At 42.9% G+C, this 21,430-nt stretch overlaps 1 protein-coding gene across 1 annotated transcript in view; it reads left to right on the forward strand.

The window, feature by feature from the left end:
- The first annotated feature begins 576 nt into the window (after window positions 1–576).
- The window catches only part of kcnq1.1 (potassium voltage-gated channel, KQT-like subfamily, member 1.1), a 48,294-nt gene continuing 27,440 nt past the window's right edge, over window positions 577–21,430 (forward strand). The window contains 4 exon segments of the mRNA XM_054616615.1: window positions 577–905; window positions 7,733–7,823; window positions 20,124–20,250; window positions 20,757–20,835. Coding sequence (XP_054472590.1) covers window positions 577–905; window positions 7,733–7,823; window positions 20,124–20,250; window positions 20,757–20,835 — 626 coding nt within the window.

Here is a 21,430-nt window from a genome sequence, read left to right on the forward strand (position 1 = left end):
TTGGTGTTGGTACATCTTAACATTCACTTCAACAGATGTGTGAGATTCAACATCCCTAAATATTTATCAATACATCCCTAAATATTTATGTAGTGAGACTCTCGTAAACTGTTTGCATTATTATAAAATATGTGTCTTGCATTTTGTGTGAAAAGTAATTATTGGGAGGGAAGACAGCTAATGGTGTGGTGCATATCTCACACGGATACTGAGGATGGAGTTCATCAGCTGCAGATTGCTTCTGAGCAGTTTTGCAAAAACAATAAAATCTCTGAACAGCTGGCGACGCACAGCTCCCCAGGCTGATAAGTGCTCTGGAAGAGGTGGGGAGAGATTCATTCAGGGCTGAGGCTGGGCCATAACCTCAACAACCAAGAGAGCTGTAAAAGTTAAATGAAAGAAACACCGTCCTGGTGATCTAGAGCATTAATAATAACTCGGTTTATCTCACAGTGAGATCAGGCGCACGACAGAAGGTAAGCGCACATGGGAGAACATTTGAGTCAGTGAGTCAGTGAACACACAAGTGTGAAAAAAGTTAACCCAGCGCCAGAAGAAAGAAAACGGGAAGCTACAATGTCTAACTCACGGAGGTCTTCTGGTGTGGCAAGAGGGAAGAGACCACCGGATTTGGAGCTGTCGGAAACCAGGTTTTGCGCACCTGGACCAGGGACCCCAGATGCATTTTTTGAGAGAGACAGAATGCCAGAGGACCTCAACAGTCGTACAGATGTACCAAATGTCCACCTCCACCCGTACTTGTCTCATCCCCGGATGTCTGTGAGGATGTCGGTGTACAGCACCGGGGTCCGGCCGGTCCTCACCCGAGCCTTCATCCAAGGACGCGTCTATAACTTTCTGGAGAGGCCGTCTGGCTGGAAATGCTTCGTGTATCACTTCACAGTGTGAGTGTTTTTTTTTTTTTTTTTTTTTTTTTTTTTTAATTTTCTTTTCCATAATCATCCATTTCCTTGGGGTATTCACGGGTGTAATTGCAACTCTGAGATCCTAATTAAACAGGGAGTTAATTGCGCATGTACTCTTGGAAGCCCTCTCTGCAAAGAATTGTTAATCCTGTGAATTTTAGAAAGATGCTGCACACGGTTATAACAGAAGGACTGGAGATCCCTCTAGGAATATTATAAGGATATATATATAAGTCTAGCAGATTAAAAAAAATACCATATAATTCATCATAGGCAAGAGAAAAATACATCCTCGTAGGAGTACGAAAGGATTATTATAAAGATCTTTCATCTGGGAGACTATTTTCCTCAGCACCACTGAACACTTTGAGGACAACAACACAGAGGGCTTTGCTTTCAGTTCAACCTGACAGGGAGATGTTTCAGTATTTGTTATCCTTCCTGACAGTATGACAGGTATGTGACACTACCTGGTTTAATGAAAATGAAACATAAATAATACAGCCATAATGAACATAGATCCTGGTGTAATCCAGTGTGGGATGGATTGTACCTGCCAAAGCTCCTACAATCATGAAGATGTCACATTACGGTTCACCCCCGAAAAAACTGATGTGACAGCTTCTTGTCAGGTAGCTTGAAAAATGAAGTGTTACTCATGATAAACGTCTCTCCGCACACCACTGATGTAATGCCAACGGATACATTTCACTGGGTTATTTATTTTCTTGGTATCACCCACATCCGGGTAACTGACAGCCCAGTAGATCCAGACCGGAGCGTTCAGGCAGAGGTTTAGGAATGTGGGACATGGTCCTCTGGCTCAACCCCTGTGTGGGCTGTCTGTCCCCACTTGCTGGCACTGATAGCAGGCAGCTAAACTTGGCAGTGTGTGTGTGTGTGTGTGTGTGTGTGTGTGTGTGTGTGTGTGTGTGTGTGTGTGTGTGTGTGTGTGTGTGTGTGTGTGTGTGTGCGTTCTGTGGAGGAGGTAGCAGGCCCCTGTCCGGCGCTGCCACCCTGTGACCTCACAGTGTCGGAGGGGGACGCATGGGAACGCGGCCTGTCGGAGCGGGTTAGAGTCTCGGTGACTCAGAGGGAGCATGAGCTAACACGGTGCAACTCAAACACATAGGAGCATTACCAGGAATAGCTGCACAATGCACAATAAAAGAGGAGCTAGTTGGCTGCTGGCTGGGATCACAGGCAAATCTTTAACCGTGCATTAAAATATCAAATACTGAACTATTAGACTGAGGGTGCAGAGCAAGATGAGGTGCCTTGACCTTCCTGTAATGGCTCAGACTGAGCAGAATACAGGAAATGCCACAAAGTGCTTCTTGAAATACAAAATCAATATGTTTTTCAAAAGTGACAGTGTCAGTGGCACATTTCTGTTCATCATTCGCTGGTGACAACTGCTGTAACATTATGATGTGAGGGATGAAACCAGTGTGCAGAGTGTCACTCTCAGCTATGATAGCTGTTTGTTTGCTGCAACTCAGCTCCAGCAGGACCCCAGAACGGTTAAAAGCTGCACTATATTTAAAGTTACTTTGAGGAACTTTTACCTGGTTATGAAAAAGTCTCAATTCAATACTGATGCCTATGATATGACCTACAAAAGTAAAGGAGATCATCCGCAAGGATAGAGAGTGCTCATACAACATTTTCTACTGCTACAACTACTCAGACGCGGATGGCAGAGAAAATTGAGAACTTTGTGGAGCTTTGAGAATGTCTGTTTGCCAAGATAAGAAACCTGTAGAGAGTATAGAGTATATATATATATATATATATATATATATATATATATATATATATATGTCATGATTCAGCCAATGTTCGTGCGAACGTCATGGTGGAAGGTATAACCGAGACTCTGATGCTTGTCATCAGTGCCTCAGGGTCTGATTCAACGTGAAATCTGACAAAATCGTGCACGTTCACAAGAAACTCCTTCAGCTCAGACTCCAGCTGTGCCGCGGACAGACCCTCAAATCAGCTTAAACACAGTGCTGGAGACCCCAGGCTGTATTGCTGGGCCTGCTGGATGGAAGGAACCACGGGAGGAACACACCCAGGACTGAATGGAGCAGACCGGCAGACCCTGCTGGAGGTTGAGAGGTTTTCTGAAGGGAATCTGGTGCTCAGAAACACTACCGCTTTTGTCCACAGGGACCGCCAAAATCGACACAAAATAAAGTTCCTAAAGGTAGCTTTAAAAGACACATGTCTCTGAGGTGTTAGTAAGCAGTGTACTCAGAGTTGGAGTTTTGTGAGATTTCATCTGGTAGATTCAATTTGAGAGTATATGGTAGAGTAGTTTAGACAACTCTCTCAGTACTATAATACAATGAGAGGTTTGTTGTTGGGTTGTCCTACCATCCAGCAGGTTATTGGGTCAGTTCAGTAGCTTGTTTTCTAAGTGTTTTAGTGGGAGGAAAGCAGTTAAGAACAAGCATGGCCTTATCTCTGACCCAGAACTCTAACGTCAGAGTGACCCGAGTCCTTATCAGAGGTTTCCTTGCGTGTGTGCGTGTTTGCATATGTGAGTTTATGTGCGTTTAGTCATACAGTTTGCTGGCAGGGACTCAGGTCGGATTCATTATGGTTAAAAGGAGAGCAACAGTTCAAATCACTGGAAGTGAACACGGTATATATTTTTAGCTGTAAGCAATTAATAAAGTATATCCCCAAGCCCCCACTGGGTGTCTGTCTGCAGTGTGCTACAGTCAAACAGTAAATGCAGCATTTTCTGCTTTGGAGCGGCATGGATCCATCCCACATGCTGGTTATGGATGAGCTGATCAGTGGAGTTAAGAGAAAACAAAAATCTGAAAAGTGTTTTTCAGACTCGGCTCCATTAAACTGAGCCATGTATCTGTCAAACAGCATCAAGTAGAAAGAAGACAATTCTGACACTAGTCTTTTAATGACTCAACAAACCGGCTAAGAGTTTATATGTTGTTATTTTCAATTTGAAGATTTTGTATTTTTCACTCCATCCTATATTTTAGTCACTGGGGAAAAGGCTTCCATTATTTTTTCTTGTCTTTTACAAAACACAGGAGCTTGAATTCCTAATGGAGCGCATATCACTTTTATCGCCCAGCTTTTAACCCAATACAAGCCAAAGTCTGCCCAAATGACAGGCAAGGCCTTAGATCTTCATCTTTTATCCCTGAGTATTCATCTAAACCTGTGTTCTTCCGTTGCATTGCTTTTGCTTGATTTGTGTTTTGTCCTCACTAAAAAGCAACGGTGATGCAAACAAAGTATGATAGTCCGTCTAAAACAGGATATTTGATGGTAACAGCCGGTGACACGGTCAGCAGCTTCACTACTAACCCTGGTACTTCTGTCCCCTGCTTTGTCTCTACACTCGCTGCACAGCAGACCGCGAGTGAATCTGCCCATCAATAATGGATGGGAGCGATGCTTTGAGCTTTTTGTTGAGAGTTCAGCGGTGTCTATGTAGCCGAGCCAGTGTATTATTTTGTCTGTTGCTCCGCCGAGCCCCACTTGAGGAAAAGGAAGTGAAATATGATGGTGCAGTTAGTGTAGAGAAGGACTGACAAGTTGGATCGTCTCAGACGGATCCAAAGCGAGGCAGAAGTGTGTGTTCAGCATACTGAGTGTGTGTGTGGGTGTGTGGGTGTGTGTGTGTGTGTGTGTGTTTGCTGGCATTTCAAACGCCCTGGAAATAATTTAAGCAGAGCTTTCGCCGACAAATTACCGCCATTAGCATATCGGAGTGTTTGGCTCGGAAAGTTTGATGTTCATTTGTATTTCTTTTGATCCTGTTTTTTCAACTGCCTCTATCATGTATTGAACATACGATTGTGTAAATTGCACCGCAAGCAATTTTGTTTATGCCCGATATTCCCGGCTCTCCTTACTGGACAAATGTGCTTCCATTTACACAAGTTGTTATGGCATTGACTATTTCTTCTGTTTCTTTCAGACAGAACCAGCTGCTTTGTTAGCTGTGTAACACACCAGTTCATTTTGCCTGAGCAGGTCTATCTCTGTCTTTTATCTGTGTTGACGTGTGGCGTGCACGGTCAGGCGTGTGCGTGTGTGTGAGTGTGTGTTACTTTAAAGTGGGGTATTTGGATTCCTGGCCAGTCTACAATAAACCCAGGCTGTAGCATGCGGTGATAAGAGCCTCCATGGTGCAAACGTTGACTGGAAACTCCCTCTACACATAGTTTCCATCAAATGTGCTCATATAGGAACAAGACAGTGGTTCTTCAGGGCTGTTTTTTCCTGAAAAATAGTTTGAAAACATTGCTGAGATGACAGAAAAGCAATCTTCCAACAACACTTTGAGGTATTCTCAAGATATAACAGCTCCATATTGGGTGTGTTCCATGCCCCAGTACAGGCTGTTCTCTTGCTTGTTAATTAATGATATTATTATTATATCCCACAATATCAATTCATCTGTAAACCACGTAATCATGAACCAGGAAGTATAAAGAGTGACAACCTCCACATCGGGAGGAGGTGGGTCCACAAACATCGGACTTTCACCCAGGAGACCTCTGTCTGTGTCCCGTGTGAAACCAGTAGTCGACTTGATATATTCATCCCTTACCTTCGGTACTAAATAACCCAACTTCTGTAGTTATTTCAACCAAAACTATGATCTCTTCCAAAACTTCACCAAGTAGTTTTGCTGCGTTAACCTAACTAAGTTGTTTCCTGTGGAGGCGGAAGTTTATTTTTAATAGATCATATACATGTAACGAGCCAAAATCGACACATGTTGCTGGACTTTCGTAGGAACACGCACAAAAAATGAGGAATCATTTTTTGTAAGATAAACTGTTGCATGAAGATATGTAGCCCAGTAACACTTGCAATTGTAACAACATTGTCCTTGGTATCTCTTTTTCAGAATTTCCTGTCACCTCTCTACTGTCTTATATTAAATAAAATGTCAGAAATAACCCCCAGAAATTAAATTTCAAGCCTTCTAGCCAGTTTTCAAGCTTATGAAAAAACAAAAACATCTGTCAATCCATCTTTTTATATATATACACGGCAGATGCATGGAACACATATTATAGTAATCAAATCATTCAGCTTTATTCTTGCTGACTAGGCTTCTGTCACATACACCAAGTTTTGAAATGAACACTGGCAGCAGAGTTACATCTAAACAGAAGGCCAACTTTCCCCTGCCTCTATGGGTTTTTTTTGGGCCAATCATGGATGTCGGTTCTGTCGATGACTGACTGGCACATGAATTCAGATGGTGTCATGTGAATCCATTCAGAAGTTTTCGCCGCCAGCGGAAATTAAAAGTTAATCAGTTTGCCCTTGCCACAATGCCAACCGTCTCACAAAGTCTAATGCACATTCATTATTCATTTTCTAAGATATCTCGCTAACAGACAAACATAATGAAAGGGGGTGAAACACAACCCCAAAGACGATACTGCAGTAACTAAAGCAGAAACAGGAGCTGAGTCAGTTCGTGGCCCTGCGGGCTAAATCACTTGTGAACGAGGTCATGAGTCTCATCACCTATATTACAGTCAGCCCTGCTTTCCCATCATCCTCCACTACCATCAATTTAAACAGGATCCCCTACTCTGACTTTTATGAACAGCAGTGAAAAATAACCACTAGAGTTTATTTGGTGTTATAAATGCACTATACGTAGCGCTCTGTTATGTAAGCCGCTCTTTAAAAAAAAAACTGATTCCTGAAAAGTTTTTGTTGAAGAGTTCAGTCAAAAACTCAAGGCCACCTAACAAAGTGTTAGTTATGTTTTTGTCACAGCAGCTTGAAGCCTGATCTCAAAGAAATAAAATGTCTTTCTCTTAAGTAGGTTGAGGAGTTACAGACGTCTTATTGTTGCTGCAGTCGAAATACTTGTGACCTTGAGGGGGGGAATAAGGAGAATGTTAAGGAGCAATTCAGTGTTTGTTGACTGCGTGTGTGTGTGTGTGTGTGTCTGTGCGAACCAGTGTGCTCATTATTTGACAACTTTATCATGCGCTTTGCATTCGTATGGTGGAGTTCAAAAAGTTCACAGTATTTCCTCCAGAGAGCTGTCCTTGAATGTTTGCTCAAACGCAGTCGGATAGTTTTCATGATAAAAATATAAAGTAATGTTTTGCTTTTTTCCCCCCAAGTTGTTCAGAAGCTCAGACGCGAATCCGACACCAACGTTGACTGAAGTTTTGCGGTTTAAATCAAAGCGTGAAATGTTGACATGAATATGAGTTTGAAAGTTTATGGATTTGTGTTTGCTTAGCTCGACTGACGACAAGTTAAATCAAGCTTTGATTTGAGGAAAATGGAGTTAAACAAGAGCTGGTTGGACATTATTATCCAATCGGATTGTATAAAAATATAAAGAAAGGAAATAAGAATGACCACCAACATAAAACTTACAATTATGACACTTTAAAGTTACTACAACAAACTTTTAACGGGTTACGAAGCTTGCTCAATTTAATACCGATGCCTCCATATGACCTATATAAGTAAACAAGACCATCAGTATGAAGATTTCTATATATTTCCATTTCTATATATATCTGTTTAATGCCTGTCGTCGGTGCCACCGAGTTGGATTTGACATGAAATCAGACGAAATGATGCACGTTCAACAGAAACTCCTTCAGTCAGAACCTGATGCAGTAAAATAAGAGGTTTTGTCAAGGGAGTGTGGTGCTCGGAAACACTCCCACTACTGACCACAGGGACCGCCGAAATCAACACAAAATGAAAGTTCCCCGTAGTTACTTTAATCAAGACTAATGTCTGATCTGCTTTGTGTCCTACAGGTTTCTCATAGTTCTGGCCTGTCTCATCCTCAGCGTTCTGTCTACCATCGACCAGTACCAGGCCCTGGCTCACACAACACTCTTCTGGGTGGTGAGTGTTGAATTTGCTTAAATTGAAAAGCAACTCCTGGGATTAAACATATACTATTGTCTGTTATTTGTCTAATTGTCAGATTGGATCAGATTGGATCTACCTTTAATTAAAAGCTAAAGATTGATTAAATCACATTAAACCGTCCTCACCTTCACAGTGGAGAGCAGTGTTTGGGGTCAAATGGGTCTAACTTTTGCTGGAGGTAATGTTGGCTCAAACCAAGGGAGCAACTTCCAGGTCTGAAAAGTGAATCTAATGCCAAACTGCATTCTTTATAATGTCCATCAGGGGGCGACTCCTCTGGTTGTATGGAAGTCTATGAGAAAATGACTCTACTTCTCTCTTGATTTATTCCCTCAGTAAACATTGTAAACATGAGTTTATGGTCTCAATCTCTAGTTTCAAGTCTTCTTCAATACAGCATGATGTTCATTAAGTAAATGTTGGTCCCATATGAGTTATATAGACCATAAAGCAGAGTATGCTTTAGGGCGGGGCTACCTTGTGATTGACAGGTTGCCACTACAGTGTTTTCCTGTCTGGGAGTTATCAACGTTTTTGTCTTAGAACTTTAACCCTTTCACATTATGTTTCAGTTCATAAACGTTAATTGTAACAGTTTCGGTCTTTTTCAGCATTCGGTTGTACTTAGCTCCACCCTCTCGTGGCACATCTGGTTGCAAAAAAACAAAGATGGCGACAGCCAAAAATGCAGAACTTAATGCTTCAAAACCATAGTCCGCAAACCAACGGGTGACCTCACAATGATTAAGTCCACTTCTTGTATGCAGTCTTTGCTCAAAACTAGAGGCTTTAAAACCCTGATCCGACCAAAATCGTCTTTGTGAAATTAATTAGGTGGTGCTGACACGCTTGATGCAGTGATTATTGATGGGGCTAAATCTCGCCTGGTCCCAAACAAACAGGACAATTAGTTTACTTCATTCAAGAGACGTATTGGTATGCTGCTCTCTCACAACTGCAGTCTGCAGATCCATCTCAGTTGTGGGGCAGTTTCCACTCCAGCAGACCAGGGTTATATAAAGTTTGACTCAACTAATATGATTAGTTCTCTTTTTCTTGGACTCTGAAGGTCTCTTTTCCCTAAAAGATCAGCAAGATATATTGCAATAAGTCAGTGTTAAATAACGTAGTGTGAAGCAATCAAAGACTGAAATCTGTAGGTAATCCTTGCAACACCTATAGAGAGTTAGAAAAAAATAAGAGAAAACTTGCTTCAACACTAGCTCTGTGGTATACTCCCATAACGATTATATAGATTAGTGCAGCACTTAGATAGAGACAACAACTTGTGTTCCTGCATGTTAAACTGCCTCACTTTGTGCTGCATAACGTAAATCTGCCCATATCTAACAAATTAAATGAATGGTAAATTTTCACACACAGAATAAGTTTCGACTGTGGATGGAAGCGATGCTCCATAGAAGGTAGCAGGGCACAAATAAAAGAGGAGAAAGAGAAGAGAGCCAGCCCTGTTAATTACGCAGCTTTCAGAACAATTAAAAGGAATCAACCAATCAGATTTATGGATATTTTATGAGGTAGCCTGCATCCAACGTTTTTTGTTGGACCTTTAGGATGTGTTTGGGAAAGAAACAGTGAATATAAAGAAACGCAGTGTTGTTTTATAAGAAAACTCCTCGGTGTGTGTTTAATGATCCAGTTCAGTGGTCCATGAACCACATGTGTCAGACAGATACTGTACTAGGAGAGTTATTGCCCCTTAAAAGAATCCAAATATCTATCTAATCTAAATGTTTTCTTGTAAAAGCACTGTTTGCATTAGATACAGCCTGTAGTCTGTTGTTCCCCTGCGGCATCCCGATCTGGTCTTTGCTTTGACTTTCACCATCTGCTCAGCACTTCTGTTTTTTTTTTCTTCTGTTTTTTTGTTGTTGGCTGGCATCTGCAAACAGGCCCGATTCTGATCTTCTGATTGTTTTGTTCCCATTGCCATATGTCATCTCATGCATGAATCAAAAATGATAACGACGCTCATGAAACAATGCAGTCAAAAGGTGTTGAATCATTATAAAGTTATTTTAAAAATGACATAATGTTGTTAAACCTTAAACACGGGATACATTTGAGAGTAAACAGAGATGTTGAATGAATCCCAGTTAATATTAAAGGTGTTGCTGCAGCAATCAACACCACGATTGTGAGATTGTTTCTAAAGCAACAAATATCAAACTTCACTTTCTGTTGTTTGAAAAGCAATTCCATGTGTTGATTGACCTATCTGCTGCCTGATGGAGAAAAACAATTTGGGGAAACTTTAGGTTGGACTACATCGACCTTTTCTTTTACCCTGCAAACAATTTCAGGGCGTCCTGCTGGCCTAAGAGGGCAACGGCTCCTCCTCTAAAGTCAATAATAAATGGGAAAAACTTAACCCTGAGACACTAGCTGCTGAGCGCAGGAACTGTTTGGGTGATGGGTGAGCCACTCGAGCTCCAACAAAAGAAAAACCTCAAGAAAAGGATGAAAAGGACTTGAGGATTTTCCTATAAGAGGCCCCGGAGCGTGCCGCATGTGACAAGTTCACCTTGGCCTGAGGATAATGGGATGAAATGGTCATGGTGTTTCATGAGCCGGCACATCACAGTCTCAAATCCTACAAGTCCATTGTTGGATTCAAAGAGGCTCCTGTGGATAAATCCCGACCTGTGATTATAAAGAAAAGTGTGATATTTGTCGATAAACACCAGAATATCACGTATTTTATGGCACAATGTTTCTCTGCCTTCAGTTCACCCGGGATAAATGTAATCTTCTTATTCTTCTCTTCAACACAGATAATGAATAATTAATATTTGCCATGCTCCTAAACCTACCAAAATCTCAAACATACATCTTTTCCATCCTCCGTCCCAAAGGGCCTGTTTTGGTACTTTGTGCCTTATAGTTCAGAGATTTGCTGTGACCCTGCCACCCTTTCATTCTCTCCTCCTCCTCCACCGAGGCATCTTCTTTGTCTTGCTGCTTTCTTCCTGCACACTCAAGGTTAACAGAGACCACGCTGTTTCTTTACTTGGAAATGCAGCGCCGGCTGGCAGTGTTTGTAGTAGTGTGTTTGGCCAGATGCTTGGCGGTTTGCCCACAATCCCAAAAGGTCTCGTTTGTTGTTTTTTTTTGGATCCAAAAAATGAGTGTAAACTCTGAAAAAGAAAAAGTATTGCTGATTTTTATTTCATTCTGGAAACAAATCCTGGTAACACAGCCTGGTTTAGTTTGATTTCGATGAAATAAACCATCAAGTCACTCACTGTATGAGTGCAAATTGCTATATTGGAAAGGGAGGATTAATGAGAGTTGTGGACAGAGGGGTGACAAGGATCAAGAATGTAGGCAGGGACCAAATGAGGGGATGAGCCGAAGGGTCGAATGGGGATCGATGATGGGCTTATAGGTCGATAGATGTTGTGGAGTGAGTCTCAGTGTGGAGACAATGACTAGATGAGATGTTTCTTGTGGATTCTGTAATGCGAGACAAGGAGGTGAGGAAGGATTTGAGGGCTGAGGGATGTGAGCACCTAGAGATATGGAAGATTAAGGGTTTAGGTAGAGGTAGATGGATGAGAGTAGGTATTGGTGTTTGTTTCTGAACTTATAATGATTTATATTGAATTTGTAAATGGCTAAGGTGTAACATAGCTGTAAACTGTAAACCCAAACTAAGCAGAGAAATCCTGCTGCAGCATGATGGATTATCAATCAACAACAGCTACGATTGGGAATAGCATTACTATAATAATAATAATAATAATAATAATAATGTAATTATTAACGAATAAATTCAGATAAACTGCTCGGCCCCCAAAAAACGTTGAGACGCAGCGCCACTGCCAGCCACCGGCCCGCTGTTCAGCTCATTTTCTGTAACTAGTGTAGCATGGTGGCATTCGCAAGCTAGCTAACTAGCCACCTGTCAGCTAGCTAGCTCATTAATTCCACCATGCTTTAATGCTACACTGGTGAAAGAAAATGGGCTGAATACAGTGATAGCAATGTGCTTTCCTATGCTGCGATAAGATTGTTTTCGCATTAAGTTGATACATTTTACTCATTCACTCTGGCTCTCTACGCTTCGTAACGTTACTACTCCACTGCTTATTTTAGTCAATACTGCAAAACCTGTCCTAACTAAGTCTGCGACTCTCTTAAAGTCTGTTTTAGTTATACCAAAGTTAGCCTGCTACCTGCAATGGCAAAGGTACCCGGTACCGCTCTGACCATCCTGCTAAGTTGATTTGAATGTAAATGTCAGTTCTACTCCTATTCCTTTTCTACTGTGCCTTGTATTTCGTGTATCCTTCGTTGGTTGGGTTGGTTAGGTTTAGGCAGAAGGAGGGAGGTAAGTTAGGTATAGGGTCAGAATATCAGTGTTAGTCAACCAAAGGCAGGGTAGTACGTGTCTTGCCATCCACATGGTAGAAAAATTAGGTCGATGACGTCATTTTGCACAGTAATTCGTTGCATGGAGAGTGTATTTTCAGACGAATGGGCTTTCCAATGGGAATTGTTTTTGATTATTGAGGTTTCAGAATAAAAGGCCTTTGGAACAATGGCATGGCACCATTAGCAGAGTATAGTCTGGACTAGGTCCCATTTGGGTCCCCGGTCGGGTCTCATTTCCTCAGAACCTGAGTGGTTCGGTAAGGACAAACCTTTCATCAGCAGCCAGATGGTATTTGCTCACTTGTCATGCTGTAGGTGTTTGAACCTTTCATTATTCTGAACACACTTAGGATGTCTCTTTCATGTTGGCTTTGACGTTGAGTTTGTCAGATCATTCGTGATTTTGGAAACATCTGTTGACAACACAATCTCAACTCCGGGTTCACATTCTTGATTGTTATTGATTTTTTTGGACCACACAACCTTCTGTGTCCGAGGTGATGAACTAATCGTTAAGCAAACACTGAAAATTTGCGTTAAACAGTCAAAAGCTCTGTAACAAGCCAGTAAGTTGACTCAAGAGCCAACTGCTGTTTACTAAGGTCAGAATGAAGTGCCCGGCTCTACTATGACTACTATTAGTACTATATATAGTAGTATATAGTAGTAGTAGTAGTAGTAGTAGTAGTAGTAGTAGTAGTAGTAGTATAGTATAGTATAGTATAGTATAGTATAGTATAGTAGTATAGTAGTAGTACTATATATAGTATATAGTATACTATATACTACTACTACTATATTACTACTATATCTACTATTACTATTACTACTATTTGTTTCTGCGTCCCTTCTGTTTGTTGATGTATTGCTCTTTTGAATGAACCATTTCTGTTTCAACCTTGAAGTAGAAATCCTCTGAGAATAAATTCAGGAATAGAAATTTTTTTCATATTCTCTTCCAAGAACACAATTTATCATTTTATGAATGCATTTTGTTGGTTTTACTGGAATTGCTATTTCATATTCACTTAAGTTTTGATCTTTGGCTCTGATGAGGGACAAACACCTCCGATAATTACAGCTTGAAAACGTGACCATAAAATAAATTTTCTGCCTGAATCCCCTAGTTTGTTCATCCCATCATTTACTGAAAAAGTGATCATGTTACCATTCAAAATCTATGAATAGGTATTGAGTCACCAACAGACAGTCTCATTTCCAAATTCTTGTCAATGATTAAGAGACAGTGGGGTACTTTCATTCGCATTCACACTGCAGTTCATTAATTTCCACGTGTTGATGTAATTGTGTGCTGTAATTGATTTTCTTTTAATCCATTTGTCCTCGGGGGGCACTGGAGGAACTGAAATGGAGCAGCTTTAATTGAGAAGCCTTAATTGTACAAGCTTAATTTTTAGCATTGGACACACGCTGTTATGGCTTGTTTCACTTTATTGTCATGCAAATGAAAAGTAATGAGAGGAAGAAAGAGAGGAAAAGGAGGGAGGAATACAGATGTGTTACGGTAAATATGAATACTGCCTGCAGCCAAGCTTAGCCTAGCAAAGAGACTGGAAACCGGGGGAAATGGCTAGCATAGCTCTGTCTAAAAGTTCCAAAATCAGCCTACTCACAGCTCTAAAAGCCGCACGTTTAACTAACTCCAATGTAAACCCAGTGGTGTCATTATTAGACTCTCAGAACGAACAACGTACTATAAAGAGCAAAAGAGTGTGGATGGGTCAAACACAGTACAAACCAATAGGAATGTTGTCATTTAGTAGTTCAGTCGTTAGTCACGCGAGCTGTTAATGTTGTTAGTCATGTGACTCACATGAGTTACTAGTCACTTAAACCACTTCAACCACACTCTTTTCCTAAACCTAACTAAATGGTTGTGTTGCCTAAACCCCACTTCCTGTGAAGACGGTCATTATTTTGAAAATAAACACTCACAAGTCAGTTAACGATAAGTAACAAAGTCCTTTATATATGCTGGCTGTCTCACAACTCTCTTAGAACGAGACACAGTCTGCTTTGGCTCACTGGGGTCCATAACTAAAACAGTCCCTGTTTCACCCGTGACCCATGGCTCCTCCGCCCCACAGTCCCCCTCAGGTGACCCCTCGTCCTGGGGAGCATGGTGAAGAGAAGCCGGGAGGCTACTTGTAGAGCCAGCAGGCATGAGCAACGTGTAGGGTTTCAGTCTATCGTAATGAACCACCTGCTCTGGTCCGTGGAGGTCCAAAGGACTTCCAATACGGTAGATGCGTCCCGGTTCTCCCTGAGACTCCAACACAGCCAGGACCCGGTAGCGTCCTTTCCAGTGGGGAGCCATACTAGATCCCCTTCTCCATACGGCTGATGACGTGACGTTCCATCATAGTACAGTTTTTGCTTCTCATGGGCGTCAGCACCACACTGTCTGGCACCACAAAAAGCAGTCTCCAGCCTCTCCGTTAGAGACGTCACAAAGTCAGTATGAGAAAGAGGCAAGTCGGGGCGCACCATGTGAGATGGCACCAAAACATCCACGGGGACACGGGCCTCCCGTCCATGGGTTAAGAAGTAAGGAGTGTAGTTAGTGGAGGCATGAACAGATGAGTTATAGGCAAAAGCCACCTGTTTCAGGTAGTCATCCCATTCACCTCCACAGGCAAGCAATGATTTGGCCAGCTGATCAATGAGAGTCCGATTAAGTCGCTCGACCATGCCGTCTGATTTTACTGGTTATACGGCCTGGTGCGTGTTTTCTTAATCCCTAACAGTTGACACAGTCTCTGAACAATCCCAGCTTCAAACATTTCTGGCACGCCATGTACCAGCACGTAATCCTCAAATAAACACTGCGCTACTGATTGGGCTGTTTGATTTGGAAGGGCATACAGGTTTACAAACTTGGGAAAGTAGTCTTCTACTACTAACACATATCTGTTGCCCTTAGAAGTCATTGGTAATTCCAGAATGTCTGTTGCCACTCTCTGGAATGGTCGTGTAGCTTGGGACCCTCCCATGGGAAGCACAGGGGCTCTCCGGGTCTGACATGGGAGACACTGCTCGCACCACTGTCGAATGTCTTTGAACATAGAGGGCCAGTAACAAGTTTGCCTTGCTCGTTCCCACACTCGTTCCGCTGAGAAATGCGCTGACACAGGGCCTCCATGAAGGTGCTGCAGCACATCAGAGACGAGCGAAGAGGGCCCGACCACCTGGTACTGAGCACCCCCTGTGAGGGAGGAAGTCACTCTTCGGCAGAGTAGGCCATTCACCACAGAAAGACGAGGATATTCAGTCCATAATTTCCGCAGCCACCTGGAGCTACCTCTCATTTGCCCCCGAGGTGGACGAGAATCAATCCAATCCAACACCCTACCAATATCTGGGTCGGCCTGCTGCAGTTCTTTCAGTCCATGTAAGAAAGGCAAGTCATTTGTCTCACCGTCCGGTTCCACTTGTGGCCCACCTATGATGAGGTCAGAAGTTTGGGGGTTTACAGTGGGTGCCGGGGACAACAGAGTGTCTGTCTGCGGAACACCTGACTCCCTGTCTGAGCCTGTGGCATTCACCTGTGTGGTGGTCTCTTGTGAGGTGTCATTAACCGTACCAGCCACCGGATCCTGTGGCCGCCATGAGAGAGCATCAGCATTAGTATGCCGTTGTCCATCCTTGTGTTGTATGACCCAGTTGAAGGGATCCAGCTCCAATATCCACCGTGCTCTTTTTCCTGTGGGATCCTTGTCAATAGACATGCCCCAGGAACACCACATGATCTTGAGCAAGATGGCACTTCTTGGGATTTAGTTTGAGACCTGCCATTTGGATTCTGGAGAAAACTTCACGCAGACTGGAGAGGTGGTCCTCAAAGTTGGGGCTGTATATCAGAATATCATCGAGATACACCATACACACATGCCATGGCAGCCCTCTGAGAACCAGCTCCATCAGCCGCTGAAACGTTGCAGGTGAGTTGGTGAGGCCCATAGGCATCGACCGCCACTGGTAGAGGCCCCTACCAGTCGTGAAGGCCGTCTTCTCTCTGTCGTCCTCAGCAACCTCAACCTGCCAGTAGCCATTAGAGAAATCCAATGTGCTAAACCACAGGGAGCCCGCCAACGCATCCAAGGAATCATCCACCCTGGGAAGGGGATGAGAGTCTTTCACGGTTACACTGTTCAAGCGACGGTAGTCAATACAGAACCTCCACTCTCCATTCTTCTTTACTTACTAGGACGACAGGCGAGGCCCAGGGGCTGCAGCTCTCTTCAATGACCCCGTCAGCCAACAGGGCTTCCACCTGCCTGTCTATTTCACCTCTCTTTTCTAGTGAGGTCCGGTAGGCACGCTGTCGCAGGGGAGGATGATTGCCAGTTTTGATGTGATGTTTAATCAGTGTGCATTTGCCCGTCACCCCTCCTGATGTGCTAAATATCTCCTTGTGTTCTGCCAGCGACGCAACCAATTGTGCTTTCTGCTGCCGACTAGCCGGAGACTCCTCCAGCGATACACAAGGTCCTTCAGGGGATGAAATGGCGGAGGCTATCTCCCCTGGGGCCCCTGGTAGTGACACTAGCTCGGACTCGTCCACAGAGAAAAACTCTCCTAGGTGCAGGCCCTCTCTCAGTATAATGTCTTGATCTGTAGGATTTAACACACGGGCGGTAGTAACCCCATCCTTCACCAAAGTAACTGTGTGAGCAACGACACACTCACTTTTACTCTGGAGGTTTGGCGCCAAGTAGCCCACAAAGTCAGGCTGCTGGGCAACGGGTCCGGCACGGGTCACACTTACTGGAACCAGCATCTCGCTGAGGGCTGGCAATGTCATAGCAGTTGTAATGGAGACATTACAACACTCAGGACACTTAAAAGTGGCATATCAGTATCCCATAACTGCAGTCTGCCACGGGAAAAATCCAATAGAGCACGATTAGAGACAAGAAAGTCCAGGCCCAGCAGTGCCTGTGTAGACCCCCTTAGTACGTAGAACACATGCTGCCAGGATTCATTACCCAGGTGCAGGGTGGCAGTTATAGAGCCTAAAGTGTCTGTCGCTTTGTGGTGTCTTGTATCAGTGCATTACTGGCTGGGCGAGCAAACCGATCTCCCTCTAAGGGGCCTGTTGGGGTCGTAGCTGGTGTTTGGGCCACAACATCAGCTACATCTCTTTTCCCGACTGGTCGGCTTGGTCCCCTCTCTTGGGAGAGATAAAACGCACTCCCCTCTTCCTCTGCGTTTCATCGTTAATGGGACCCCTGGTGGGTCTAGGGCTCCTCCAGTTTGGAGAGCTGGCTCGGTTATCATAAGGCATCCGGTAATCCTGTCTTTCCCCGGGACCTCCTTCTGCTCCACGTTCCTGCCAGGCGTAGTCAGGGGAGCGCCCTCTTTGTTCACCCCGTGGGCGGCGTGACTGGCACACACTGACACTGACCTCCACGTACTGAGTGAGAGGTTTTCCAGTCGTCCTTCCAGCCACTGGATCTCAGTCGACTGTTCTCCTCTGCCATTCTCATTTCCATTCTCATTTCTCTCATGTCTTCAGTTATTCTGTCCACAGTTCTGTACAAACCACCTCCATCAGATATGGACTGTACCATTGGCGCTGCACCGCTTCCTGTAAGAGCCTGGCGTGCATGTGTGTTGACATAGTCCATCTTTAAAGTTTCTCGGGCCATCTCACAACGGCCAGCGATGACTAGGGCCTCCTCCAAATCAGTAGCTCCCTGCTCGTGGCATTTAGCTCTCAGAACAGGATCGAGCCCAGCCAGAAATCTTCTGAATTTCTCCTCTCTCTGAGCTACATCACCGTAGCTCGGGAATGCTTCTTGAACTAGCTTGCTTATGTCTGCTGCATACACTTCCAAACTCTCACCTGGAGCACGGACACGGGCAGAGAGGTTCGCTCTGAAACAGTCTAGAAAATGTCTTTGTCCAAATGCCTCCTGCAATTTCTCCTTTACTGCAGAATAGTCGGTCTGCACGGCCGCTGGCAGGCTGTCCCACAAGAGAAAAGCAGCCTTGGTCAGCCGCGTGGGCAGAATCCTAGCAAGTTCATAATCATAGTCACCGCCGTTGCCTCCTACCAGCGCCTTCACAGCTACTTCATACTGTCGGGCCCAGCAGGGGAAGCTTTGATGTTCCTCCCCACCGAAGGGCGGCGGAAGTTCAACCCTGACGTTACTGGTGAAGGGCCTCTCCCCGCGCCGCACAGTGAAGTCCAGCGGGTCCTCGACGTACTTCCAAATCTCTGTTGCAAGGAAGTCCTTGTCAAGATGGCAGCGTACAGAAAAAACACAGAAAAACACATATATCCATAAAACATAAATCCATAAAACTTACAAATGAAAGACAGACTTAAATCAAAACAGGAAATTGCATCAATCAATCGCCTTTTTATTTTTTATTTTTTTTTTATTCATTGTTCTACTCTCTCTAGCTACTACGGTGTGGAAACGAGATGTATCCCCACGGAGAAGCGGAATCCTGGTCGCGCTAGCTAAACACTGTACCACGTTAAGCTAAGCGCGGGTTAGCAGTGGCTAAAGTTAGCTAACTAGTTTAAACTCTTCTACTCTTATCTTACGATGGGTCTTGTGAGCAGGAAAGAAATCCCACCGCTGCCACCAATGTAGCCGAGACTTATGTTGCGCCTATACTTTATATGGATAATAAAATAATAACACCGGGGCTCCATCATTAGCGCCAAGATGGACACAACTTTATTCCCCTCAACAAGTCAAAGCAGAGACACCTTCTCCTTCCTCTCCTTCCGTTCCAACCTATACCGTTCCAAACTATACCAATAAAAGCCCCAGACATATACAAAGGGAACACTGTTTCCTGGAACGATCTTGAGGTAATTCAGGACCTTCCCATAGCAACTAACAAAATAGCTTACAATACCAAAGAGCTATGTATCTTTTCCTTTTAACTTTTAACTTTGAAGCTGTTGCTCAGAGGGTATAGCGGCTTGTCTTTCAAACACAAGGATGGCGGATAAATCCCCCCCACCTCCGCATGTCGAAGAGTCCCTCAGAGAGACAATTTGTTTCCCAGAAGGTTCACAGCATCCTAAAAGGCTTTGGATGGGTTAAATGAAGAAGGTCACAGAATTCTAGCATGTATGTGTATGTAGCATATAGGGATTGGTGATATGGGGAAAGTCCCCCCATATAAAGACATCTTTCATTAATTATTGTGAAATTGCGACGATATTGTAGGGTTGAATATTGGTGCTTCTCAATATATTCAACCAATGAGATTTTTTATAAATAATCATCAGTAATGACTATATAATGACTTAGTGTGTTAAGGCAAATAACAGATTATAAATTACATCAATGTACTATAATGCAGCCTTTAAAACCACCAGGAAAGACAGCATTTATGCCATAAAACCATATCCAAAATCTAAGATAATATCTAGTCTCATATCACAATATTGATATATCGCCAAGCCCTATCTGTGTGTATATGGCTATTTTAATAGGGGTCAAACAAGTCTTTTCCCCCAAATTCTGAACTATACCTTTAAGAAAACACATTGGGTTTAAAAAAATATCGATAAATATTATCAAACTATTTGTCAAGGTGACAAAATCACTTTTTTCTATCAGGGCCGAGCACATGTAGCAGCGGAAATAGAGAATGAATCAATGTTGTGGTACAAATTAAATAGGGACAAATGTTGCAGCTGCTTGGGAATCAATGATCCTTAATGAATTAGATGGAGAAGCTGCACTTGATAAAAAAAAAAAAAAAGAGGAAGTCAAGAGAACAGTTGTGCACAGTGTGTGAAGTCTGAAGCTGCGTTAAATAACTTATTAAACAACTAATTCCGATGTTGTGTATTTGTCTTTTCTCTCATTACTCTGGCAGGAGATCGTCCTTGTGGTGTTCTTCGGGGTGGAATATGTCGTCCGTCTCTGGTCAGCCGGCTGCCGCAGTAAATATGTTGGCATCTGTGGCCGACTGCGCTTTGCCAGGAAGCCAATATCTATTATAGGTGGGAGCACAACCCCCATACACACACACAGACACACAAACACACATATCTATACGCACGCACACAAACAGTCGTGTCGCTTCTCACCCACACACGGTACTTAAACAATATCTGCAATATATCCTGAGCTGCATCCCAAAATGAGATACCTCAGAGAAATTCAGCATGAAATTAAAACTGTCACTGCAATATTTTTTTTCCACCTTCATCTTTTTATTCCTAAAATTGGACCCTCCAGGTGATTTTTTTTTTTTTTAAATATGCAGCAATGACTATTTGCATTAACATTATTTGTAACCTCTCTCACCTCAACTGGGAATAATTTTTTAATGAAAAGTAATAATTATTTCCTAATGGAGCACTTTTCATCCACGTTCCCTTTGGACTTTTTCAAACCTTATATGGAGTGGCTAGAATGCTCTTGTTATGCTGAGCTTCCATATATTGAACATCTGCATGTTTTTGCCATATTTATAGTTATAACCACTCATTTTCCGTCAATACAGATCTGATTGTGGTTGTTGCCTCAATAATTGTGCTGTCAGTGGGCTCCAAAGGCCAGGTCTTCGCCACCTCTGCTGTAAGGTAAGAGAAAGTGTATGTGGTCAAAAGTTTGTGGACACTCTGGCTCGGTTGCATGAACAAGGATTAATATACTCTAAGATTAGTTTTAATAAGAGTTAACCAAAACTGGGTTTGAAATGAGTAAATCCAGATTTGAAATTAAGCAGAGTTTAATTAAAAACTAATCTCTGTTTCGTAAATCCAATTTTAAACCCAAATTAAATAGTTTAATGAATATGGATATGCTTGCCAACCCCAATAAAAAAAATCATGAATAAAAAGATTTGCATACTGTAAGAGGACTGTAAATCTCAGGCTGCTCTGTATTCCTTAACAAAGAAGTTAGCTATCTAGCTAAAAGGTCACGATGGCCCAGCGGAGAAGATGTAATTTCTCTTTCTTCGAGAAGAACTTGGTAGCCGAATTAATGGAGCAATATGGCCAAATAATAGAAGATAGAAGAACAGAAGGAAATCTTCCACTCTTCCTGTTCAGCTCCATAACAGTTTCCTTGCTGAACTTGCTAATTTGGGGAACTTGATTGATTTTGCTCAATCCATCTAAAAAAGTGACAGCCATTTTTAAAAGTTGAAACTATTCAAGATAAGTTTAAAGT

Source organism: Anoplopoma fimbria, chromosome 2 (assembly GCF_027596085.1).
Source record: "Anoplopoma fimbria isolate UVic2021 breed Golden Eagle Sablefish chromosome 2, Afim_UVic_2022, whole genome shotgun sequence".
NCBI lineage: Eukaryota > Metazoa > Chordata > Actinopteri > Perciformes > Anoplopomatidae > Anoplopoma > Anoplopoma fimbria.